Consider the following 12,697-nt stretch of genomic DNA (forward strand, 5'->3'; position numbering starts at 1 on the left):
TAATTATACCTTAAGACTTATTTCAATCTCATCTTTAAACAATTTAAATAATTATTTTAGACTGCAGATATATATGTTATATGTATATATATAATACACTTATATGTCCTCGACTGTTAATGAAAAAATGTATCATACCAATTTTATTTTTAATTTTATATATAAACTTAAATTTATATGAAATAAATTAAAAATTTTATTAGTTATACTAATAAAAAGCATTTAGTTACATAATATAACGGAAGACATTAAAATATTTCATAAAACACGTATAATACATATTAATAAGGATTAAAAAATAACTTCATTGAATACTCTCTGTTATAATGTAGAAGATATAACACATAAGAAATCGTATTTTGGTCATATAAATTCAAATAATCTTCATAAATTCAAATAATACACTTAGTATAGTTTTGGGAACTCATCAACATTTAAATATGTTCAATTAGTCAATAAATAGCATTTTATATATATAGTCAAATAAGTTGTATTGTGACAATTATAATAAGTATAATTTATCTTTCTTCTTGCTCTCAATCTAAAATAATTTATAGGATTTTTACGTCATTGAATTACGTATTTTAACTTGACATTGTTATTATTATACTGCACTACGTATAATCATGTAATACTATGTTGTTTTTTAAAAGTTGTTTCGTCTTGATTTTGTTTAAAAAAAAAAAAAAACACGAGCAAAAACAATGACGGTTGAAGACAAACGTGTAAAGTTTTTTTAATAAAAATATATTGTGATTATCATTCATACCAACTAAGTACTTAAATATGAATACACATATCTAATTTAAATATTAAGCATTTTGTCGAAAATATTATACCTACAAATCAAGGTATAGTATAATATATTATGTATAAATTGATGAATAAAAATGTACATTATACATATTTTCCTTTGAAAATTATTTGAATCTAGGTTGTTTTTTTTATATTTATATAAGCGTATATAATTTTAAATAATAATTGTTTCAGTACTAAATAAATAAAAAAAATTGTATTTTGTGTAATCAAAAAATTATAGCTTATTGAGATGTTTTTCATATTATAATAACAAAAAAATAACAATGAATAAGTGATTTATTTTCTTTTTCATGTGTAAAATATTATGTTTTAGAAATTATTTGGAAAAATAAAACTCAATCATCTTAATTTATTCACTTGTAGCTAATTCTTAATAATAATCATTTTTCATTTCATTTCCAAAGATTATAAAAAATTGTTTAAAATATCCTTGCGATTTGAATCTAGTAATTTTTTATAATTTGCTATTTTAAGTGTTAACAGGGAAATATTATTAATTAAGATCAACAGCCCACTAAAAGTCCAAAATAAATTATGATTTCAGCAATGAACCAAAAGATGAAAATCTAATCTGTCTATACCTCTACGATTAAGCATTTATGTTGATTTAAATATTTAAATATTATTATAAACAAAAAAAACCTTTTAATAAAAATATAATACATTTTATTTAAATATCATTGGATTCATAATATTCCTCAGGGTAGTGATCTCTCTCCTATACTTTATAATATCTATACCTCTGATATGCCCACTTCCAATCAAACTTTCCTCGCCACATTTGCTGACGACACAGCAATATTTGCTTCAAATAATGACTCAAACACCGCTTCACACAACTTACAATTGCACTTAAATTTAATTGAATCTTGGGCAAACAACTGGAAAATTAAAATTAATGACAATAAATCCGCTCAGGTTAATTTTTCCCTTAAGAAAAAAGAATGCCCCACACTCAAATTTAATAACAAACCAATTCCTCTTCATCAATCAATTAAATACTTAGGTATCACTCTAGACAAAAGGCTAAACTGGGCAGATCATACAAAAAATAAACGTAAACAACTTAACTCCCGCCTCCATTTACTCCGACCTCTTCTAAAATCAAAAATAAATCTCAAAAATAAAATATTAATTTACAAATCTATCATAATACCAATATGGACCTATGGTATTCAAATTTGGGGCCCAGCGAAACCAGCTAACACCCGTCCCATCCAAGCCTTTCAATCCATCTCATTAAGACTCTTAACCGGTGCTCCGTGGTATATCACAAATTCAGCTCTACATAACGACTTAAAACTTCCAACAGTTAATTAACTTGCTAAAAGCTACTATAAAAAATTCCATTCCAAATTAATTAACCATTCTAACCCCTTTATTAAAAACATGTCTTCTCTCACATTACCTCTTAATATTCCTCGACGGTTAAAAAGAAATTGGGCTAAAGACCTTCTAATCTAAAAAAAAAAAAATTTAAAATAAAAAAAGTAAAATAAATTTCAATGCCCGAACTCAATTTTTTGAGGTTCTGTCACTGGACAGTCTCCTCTTCATGTATTTCATGTCTTCTTTAATCACTATCATCATTGTTACTTATTGTTTTATGTGTAAACAGATTGTAATCTATTTTTAATAAAAAAAAAAAAAATAAAAAAAAATATTCTTCACCTTATAATTTAAATAAGCTTTTCATTTATTCTAAAATACTTATAGTTAATGAAATCCAAAGTTTGCTGGAATTAAGTGACTCGTTGTTCATCGAAATGACACCTCTCTCTTCAGTTTTCGAGCCCAAGTTTCCAGTCATAGTAGATTTGTCTGTTTTAATATGTATTACGAGTACTTTTGTTTATTCATTGCGATACCAATTGTTTGGTTTGTATTAGAATAGTGAAGTTCGACGACGGTTTATCATTCTCCATATTGTTTAATTCGTGATTATATTAGATTTGCTGAACTCATTTTTTATTATTATGATAAAAATTACTAGGTAACGGTTATTATTAACATTTGTTTAATATAAAATATTTAGTATTATTGTCCTAATTATTTGGAATTCATATTACTACCATACGCTGGCAGATACGAATACGATAACTGAAACTTTAGTAGAAGCTCTTAAAGATTCAGTCGAAATGAACGCAACTGAAGAAGAATCGAATGTTCCTGAAAACGTTTTTGAAGAAAACAATGAAGACAGTGAAGAAGATAGCGATGTTGACATTGTTGTAGTAAATCGACATTTTTCTTTATCGTCAATAATGGAAGACATTGAAAGTATGGGCACTAAAAATGGTGTTCATGCTCACGAGTATTCTATTGGAACCACTAAAGGAAAACCATGGTTAAAACCTGGTGCTGATATTAATGATTATTGTAGCTACGGCTTTAATGAAAGCACGTGGTTAGCATACTATGAACATCAAAAGAAAAAACGTTGTAATGAATCATTGAAAAATGGAGATTCTTACAAAAAATTAAGACCTGATTTGGCAAGAAATGAAGAATATTATGTCTCCCGTTTTAAAAAAGAAACAGAAGATCGAGCATATGAACGAGAACGTGAAGGTCGTAATCGATACCGTGATGGAGAACCTGATAGGGATAGGGAACGTAGTAGATACAGAGAGAGAGGGGTTGAAAGTCCAGAAAAAACCAATAAAGAAGCTAGAAAATATAAACACAAGTCTCACCGTCATCGTTCTAGAAGTACTCATGATAAACGTTCTAGGAAACAAATATCGAAATAGGAGTGGGTACATTGTCGAAAAATAAGAAAAAGAAGTCTGAAAAAACAATGAAGATTATAACAGTGAATAATTTATACTTTTTCTGATGTAAATTTATGCTATTACGTATTCTATACGTATATTCTATAAATATTATTTTCACATAATCTCCTTAAATTGTTAATAGTAATTAAATGGTCATTGCAAATGATTTGTGTTGAACTAGTGTTAACCTAAAGTCTATATTTCAATAAAATTAAACATGGAAAATTAATGATTGTTAAAATTTAAAATGATAAATATAAAACCCTAAAAAATAATACATAAATTAATATTCAGTACTATTAGTAAATATATAATTGTATTTATACGGTTAAAGCATTGTTTATCTTTTTATCAGTTTTATTTTTTTCTTGGTAAGTATTTACATATACTATAAACCTGCGGAATTCGTTACACCTATGCTCTAAAAATCAGATGCATTAGTCCAATTTTCAATTGAACATGGACACGGGGGTTTCACTATGCCGTTTTGTTCGCTCGCTAAATCGGTTTGACAGTGATCAAGTGGTCATTATATGGTAGATGTTACCAAAAAAGGCAACAATGTTCAATGATAAGTCAAATAAGCTTTAGGGTGTAAGCTCTATATTACATATGATTATTTATTTAATCAATTTCGATTAATTCGAACAATTTTATTTCCTTTCAAAATTATGTAGCAACTTGACTTTTTCTCTTCAATAGTATTTTAAATGTGATAGCAATATCTTATATATTTATTTTGTTATGAAAGATCTATTTTTGATAAAAGTAAATACACGAATACAATTCATATTTTATGGAAAAAACTAAAAAAGATTACAATTTAGTATGAACAGTTAGACAATACTTGGCGTGAACTGTAAAGAGATTTAATGTTTGCATTTATTGCTTTGTAACTTTGTAAGTTTGATACTACTAATCTTTTTATTCATATTTTTAATAAATAAATCATAATGAAATTATTAAAATTTCATTTATGTGTATCTTTTTTAGTTAATAAATTATTAAGTGTTTATAATTAGATGTTCTATAGTAAAACTTATGACTATCAAACACGATCGTTTAAAAATAATGTAATTTCAGGAAAAATACTATGTTATACATATTATGAGTAATACCTATTTAATTTAAACGTAAATGATTGTCTTATTTTTTTATTTGAACAAATAAGGTAATGTTAGAGTTTATTTAGGACTTATTGATTTAGAACATATTTGTTTAGGTTTTCTTCGAATGTATAAAAAATTCTTTTTAACATTGTTTTACTCTGGAAAAATTCTTCCTCTTCCAAAGGGCAATCTAAATTTTATAACTGCGTAATGAATATTTATTTTTGTTTTTAATTATTGACACATTAATAAGAAAAACCTCGTTATTTTAGTAAAACGATAAAAAATATGATTTAGTTGATGCTTATCAAGTTGAACTGTATTCACTACAGCTACTGCTGCAGAAATCGAGTTTTTAATCAATAAGTACTACATTTTATTTATGAACAAATTGAAACTCTTTTAAATATAAAATGTTAATTATTCATTTTTAATTTTATTAAACTTCATTATTATGAATAAAATATAAATACAAAAAATGAAGATGTAACTCAACCGCAGTCAAAATATGTAAACTATTTAATAACCATTTGATTGATTTTAAGAGTCCAAGATACTACCTAATTATTCGTTAATCAAAAGTTTATTAAGAATTTTTTCATTAAAACTAATTTTTGTTTAATTTATATTTACGAATAAAATATAATTTGATGTTTACTTTAATTAGAATGGAAATAAAAACAATTACGTAAATACATTTTTAATAATTTTATGAGAATATTTTAAAAAACCATAAAGGTCAATTAATGAATAAGTTTTTTAAGAATAAATTAAGATAAAATCATTTTATCAAATTATTATTTCTATTTATTGACGAATCAATGTACAATAATTTTCAATTTACTAGATACTCATTAAAAAAATTAAAATCAATTCATTGAAATGTAAAATATTTATTAAATAAGTATTTATATTTTACAAAAAGCAAATTTATAATACATTAAATTGCATATTTCACACAGCTGCAGAAACAATTTATCACCACTTAAAAAAAATAAAATTTTGAAAAAAACTATTTAATATTAAAAAATAAATATTTTAATATTTAATAGTACAGTTGTCAAATATATGGGAAAGGTATTTCATTATGTACCCTTCGAAATATACTTAATAATTCTTGTTCTATAAATTTTCAATGTTTATACATTAAAATTATGGATGAAGTTCATGCACTAAAAACTTAAAGAATATCAATGAATATTTTACTGAATACTATACTAATATTGAATATTTGCCCATTGAATCATATAAAAAAAAAAACAATTTTTTTTATTCTTCATTACAAAAATATCATTTGCAAATTGTTAACTACATGTATTGAGTGCTATTAAACTTTTATTTCATAAATAATTTGCTGAAAAATAAAAAAATTCATTAATCACTAAAAAGTTAAAATACGAGTAATAACAGTAAAAATATAAATTATAGAATTATAAAATCGATTTTTTCATTAAGTCATATCGACGACGCTCATTGAATTTTATAATGTGACAACTTAAAAAATTCAAAAATTAAAAAATTAAATAAAATTTAAATAAATAACAATTCAATTTTAATAATTATTCAAACAAGTAATAAAGAAAACGCCCTTACAGTCCAAGTTAAAAAACAAATTTACTCCAAACTCTATAACTATTCACCACTTCTCAAAAAACATCCTTAAGGTCTCTATATGTACTATGAAGTTTAACTCACGATTTACACTTGTAATAGTTCATTATTATTATATTAATTTATTTATTCATTTTTTATTTATTTATTTATTGACAGATAAAATTTCATGTAAATTGAACCAAATTTGTTTAAAATTATTTTATAGTATACATAGTAGTCCAACATTAAAATCCAATCTTATCATTTTTGCTTGATATATTGAAAACTGTTTAATGGATATGGAACTATTTGTACTTATACTTTGGCTTCTAATGATTCATTATCATTTATTTTTGTAAGATAAACCAAAAAAAAATTGAAATATACATAATTGTATTATATGTCATTTTATTTATTCTTTTTTTAATTATTTTATGTATCTGTATTAAATGAATCACATTTAATGTTTTCTATGAACGCTGATTGACTAATGTACAATATCTATCAACTATATAATCATTGTATAATATACTCTTTACATAATATATTGATTATGATGAAGACTGGGATTTTAATGTTCTAAAAAATAACGAAAAATATTCAAGAAAAGAAAAATTGCAAAAATGCTTTAAAAACCTTAAAAATGCACTATAAAAAAAATCTCAAAAATGTATTAATTATATTTCAAAAATTATATAATAAAAATCATGTTACTAAAAATATTTAATTATATTTATTTTACATAATAATAAAATCCCCCTAGGGGGTTATGCGGAATTAACACTGAAGATTAAGCAAATCCGGGGCCTCGAGCTCAACTGAACTTACTTTAATCAGTTGATTCAGTTCTATTTATTTTGACTTTAATTGGTTTAAATAGTCTTGTATGGAAAACACTCTGATTACCAGGGCTAGGATTTGTATGTAATAAAAAATTGTAAAATATGCATTTTATTTACCAAAATATGCAAAAATATGCATTTGAATTTTTATAAGATAAACACAAAAATATAGTTAAAAAAAAAATATTTGTTTATTGAAATACATCAGTGGTTGGATTTTTTTCTTAACCCTAAAATGCATGATTTTTTTATTTTTTATTTTTTTATTTTTTTTTTGGGTTGTTATATTAGTCATAAAGAAGTATAAATTATTTAAAAAAAATTTTGGTATTTTAAGTCTCTAAAAAACCAATTTTTTAATTTGTCACCTGTGAGCAATGCTATGTATTTACGTACAACATAATTATTTATTAAATTTATAAATGTAATTTATCCATATACCTATCTTGAAAAGTTATATCGTTTATTCATTTAACTATAAATTTAAGAAAATAATTGATTAACTTACCAATTACAAAACAAAAGTAATTTAAGATAAATTTTATGTTTGACAAAAAGAACCAAGTTTTATACTTTAATCAGCAGGTCTAGAATTAAATACGAAATATTAATATTAAATTATAAATATTAATAACAAAATGTACTATAAACATCAATTTTTCGCATTCTTATAATCAAAATATGCAATAATATTCATTTTATTCAATATATGCAATAACATGCATTTTATCTAAAATATGCAAAAACATGCAAAATAAAAATATAACCATGTATCTCATCATGAGGTGATTCGTGGACATGACTGACAAAATCAATAATCAGAAGTCACAAAAAAAACATGCTGTTACATACATAACCTATCCCTGCTGATTACAAACAACAACAGCACTTGCCTCGTATATTGGACATATCGGATATAGCAATTGGATCCTGGAATATGCGATCTCTATATAGGACCGAAATTTTGACGACAAATACATTCTCAATGATATAAGTTAGCATAGCCATTCCGAGAGGAGGGGGGGGGATAATTGGGACAAGTTCCTAGGGAGTTCAAAGTATTATGAATTTAAGGGACATCATAAAAATGAATGATAATAAGAAAAACTAGGTTTTTTATTTTAGCATTAAGAGCATTTATTTTTCATTAATACTGAAATACCTGAGTACCCATAAAATTGTACAACAAATATCATTAAATATGAAATTATGTGAATAATGTCATTAATGTGTTACATCAGGGGTCGGCAACTTTTTGAACTACGTGGGCCATATTTTTTTCAAATGTTTATCAAGGGCCACATTAAAAAAAAATTTTTACATATGATATATACTAATATTTGTATTGCTATTATATTTGATTATTTTATATAGAAATATGAGTGTAAAAAATACGAATTTTACTGGAAAAAATTACTTTTAAGAAAAAATTTAATTTTTTGACAAATTAAACATAATGGCTTACCTTTGTTTTCGACGAAAAAGTATAAATCAACCCAAGAATTATTAAAAAAAAGCCATGTTCATTACAAATTTTTCTTTTTTTAGTCGCCATAATGTTTGGATTTACTTGTAAAATGAAACAATTACAAACGTAAACAATCACACGTACGAGCGTAATCACGGTGTAATACTAATTGCTACAAACGCAAAATAACTATGACCATAGATTAAATATATTAGATACATATGTATTAAACACATAGATTAAACATATTTAGAAATTTAATTTTTAAATATATATAAGTATATTTAATTTATCCTATGACTGAGTAGTGCAATCATCATTATCTTCGACTCCGATTAGATAATAATAACAATTTTATAAATTAAACTGACTATATAACTGTATAGAATTAACATCAACTATTAATGAATAGATTAGATTTTATTAATAAAGAAAAAAGAATTGAATAGTATTGAAAATTGTATGAAAAATTTGATTGAACAAAAATAAACACAAAAATTAACCACCTTTGTGTGGGCTATAAAAAATTGCTTTGCAGGCCACATGCGGCCCGTGGGCCGTGGGTTGCCGACTCTTGTGTTACATGACTGCATGTATAAATATTACCAAAGAAAAGAATATTATTGATGCATTAATAATGATAATTGATGATCTCAAATTATGACTTTGTAGGTATTGTATGGGTAGTAGTTACTAAGTACTATTGACTTGACTTTATATTATGATTATTAATTTATATACTTTTACTTTATATTATGATGAATATTATCTGTGAATCATAATTACAAAAGATCAATTTCATATAGTTGAAAAGTACTCAAATGCGCAATATAATATGACCAAAAACACCTTAAAATATGCTCTGAAAATATTAAAAAAAAAAAAAAAAAAAATGAAATGTGCATCAAAATTTAATTACAATTATTATATTTTACTGATGGTTTATTTTATTTTTTGAATTATTATCTACAATATAATCTTATGAATTAATACATTTATAAAAAAAAGTTAAAACGACCTTCCGTCAATAACTTAAAAAAAATTGTGAGAAAAAACAAAAGAGTGGGAATTTTCCTTATTATACATAAATTAATACTATTTTTTAGTTAATATAAATAATATTTATGGTAAATTCTAAATAAAACATTATATTATTATGTGTATTGGCCAATATTAGCACCAAAACATCAAAAATGATACTAAAATTCTAAAATATATTAAATATGCAACAAATATAAAAATAAAATTTCATCTTTGAGTCCAGGGTGCATAAGACAAATTTATATCTCACTTTACTATTTGAATCTATATCCAATAACAATTAAAAAATGCTATAAAATCTAAACCTTTAATAATATTCATTATTAGTTATTGTTATTATCAATTCATTATCAATTTTACCCATTTTTAATAATAAATCGAGTATGAGTAAATTCAGATAATTTAGAAACAAACAATACTTATCATGCCAATTTTATACACACAATACCTACTCAGAAACGTAGAACGTGATTTGGTTGATAAGTTTACAAAACTTAAAGCAAGGAAAAATGTCTTTGTTTAATCTAAGAAAGTTTTATATATAATGTTCAAATATTGGAATATTATGTATATCTGTGCTATAAAATAATAAAAACATTATTATTTATAACTATTATTATGTTACCTTATAAATATAAAAGGTAATTTTAGTATTACAAAAAAGGATCTAAAGACTTGAAAAATGCCTTATAAACAGAAAAATATGCATTTAAAGTTAAATTTTTTAAAAATAAAAAATACAAACTAGATTAAATTAATCAGATTTATTTGAAACATATTTTCTGCTTACGGACCTATATGTTGGGAAAATTGAAAAAAAGATAAATTTGCATCAAAATACCAGCTTTAATATTAAGTAGCAGTATTTTTACTAACTATTAATTACAAAACTATTATAATTTTCATAAAACAAACTCATATAATTCGCGCCTACACCGTTATTGTATAGATTATATAATAAACAGTTTGAATATTTATATCACCTACATTAAACTTGTGAAGGCAATTGACTTGTCTAATGATTACAATTAATCGAAAATCTACATCTATTATACCATATTAATATTTCAATAAAAGTACAAATTTTTCGATGAATATCAAAGACAGTATTCATGAGCAAGATAATCTTATTAACCAAAAGTATACAATAAGTTACATTATAGTTTTGTTGAATTGTCGAACTAAAAGTTAAATTATAATACAGTGCGATTAGTGTGATCAGAAATTAACAATGATTTATTTGCATTAATTTTATTTGTCAAGTTGGATTCTCTACGATTTAAATTATAGTAAAATGAAAAAAATGTAAAACTGAAACTTGTTATTAGGATGTAAGTTCTATTTATTATTAGAACATATTATTTTTAAGGAAGCAAAATAATCTTTTGCACCTAGTACAAAGTTAAACAAGTATTCAATATAGAATATGAAACCTGGATTATCTTTAATAGTTACTTTAATAGTTACACACATACAATTTATTTATTTTTTGTAAATCACTGAAACGTATTTTTATTTTCTCTTCTATAATTATTAAAATGATTTTACATAATATAATATTTGTATTCAATAATAAAATAAAAATCGAATAATTATTTTTATAAATTAAATTGGTGTCTTATTTAAATCAAATTTTACTATTTATCTGCATATATAAAAAATTAAATAAATAATATGTATAACAACTCCTGGATAAGACTCCGCAGCGATCAGGGATGAGTGAATGGTATTACTGTACTAGTTTTTTAAATTTAAAACCAATATACCATTAATCTAGAAAAATCGATTCTGAGTTAAATAGGTAGAATGGATTAGTTTGGGTGCATGTAAAATCCGCCAGTAAATAAAAAAAAGGTAAAATTGGATTCATGTAAACTCCACTGCTGAAAAAATCAGGTAATATTGAGTTCATCTAAACTCCGTCAGTAAAAAAAATCATGTAGTAGTATAAAATTAATGTGATGTATTATTAAAAAATAATATATAATATATAATGATATATTATATTATATAATATCTTATCATTCACATTAAATATTTAAATCATAATAAATAATTGTTATAAATAATAATATGAAATCATAGTTTCAGAATAATAATTAAAAATCGTCCACATTAAATATTTTCATCACAGTAAAAAATATCATAATAGATAATCTTTATTCTTAATAATCCAAATATATATAGTTATGTTATGTATGGAAACTAAAATAATGTGATACAATTTGTAAATATTTTAAGTCTTGTATTACTCCATTAGTCTACCTATTTATAGCATTCTGTAAGACTGTCATTTTTTTTTTTATTCCAAATTTTTTAGCTTATTTACTTGAGGTATGCCATTTAGTTTTATATAAGTATGGGTTTGAAATTCGATAGGTACATTAATAAAAATATGAACATTCGGTTAAATTTTATAAAATTAATTTCTTAGATGGCTATGAATTTCATAGTTTGAAAAGATTCACAAACCAAACACAAAAAAACTGGCGGAGATTACATATATACATTACATGTCAGAAAAAAAACTGACGGAGTTTACATTAGACTTTTTATTACCTATTTATCTTAATCGATATTCTGGTGGACTTTATAATCACCCATTAGATTCTATTTTTAAATATTATTGATGTAAATGAATTTTTTTTTTTTTATGAAAGTCATAACATTAATAGTTCAACCTTACTTATTAAAAAATTTTGTTTTATTATTATATAAACTATCTTTAGAAATATAAACTGATCCATCCTTCTTCTTTTGTTCAATATAGTTTTTTTGAGAACAATGATACATTGGTTTCAAGTTAAAATATCGATACAGTAATACTCATCCATTTATGTTGATTTAAATATTTAAATATTATTATAAACAAAAAAACCTTTTAATAAAAATATAATACATTTTATTTAAATATCATTGGATTCATAATATTCTTCACCTTATAATTTAAATAAGCTTTTCATTTATTCTAAAATACTTATAGTTAATGAAATCCAAAGTTTGCTGGAATTAAGTGACTCGTTGTTCATCGAAATGACACCTCTCTCT

At 23.6% G+C, this 12,697-nt stretch overlaps 1 protein-coding gene across 1 annotated transcript; it reads left to right on the forward strand.

The window, feature by feature from the left end:
- Positions 1 to 2,957: 2,957 nt before the first annotated feature.
- Positions 2,958 to 3,572, forward strand: LOC112686033. The gene has a single exon (XM_025558135.1). The coding sequence runs from the start codon at positions 2,958 to 2,960 to the stop codon at positions 3,570 to 3,572; it is 615 nt and encodes a 204-aa protein (XP_025413920.1).
- The last annotated feature ends 9,125 nt before the right edge of the window (positions 3,573 to 12,697 follow it).

Source organism: Sipha flava, unplaced genomic scaffold, assembly GCF_003268045.1.
Source record: "Sipha flava isolate LNK unplaced genomic scaffold, YSA_version1 2_pilon_pilon, whole genome shotgun sequence".
Classification (NCBI taxonomy): domain Eukaryota; kingdom Metazoa; phylum Arthropoda; class Insecta; order Hemiptera; family Aphididae; genus Sipha; species Sipha flava.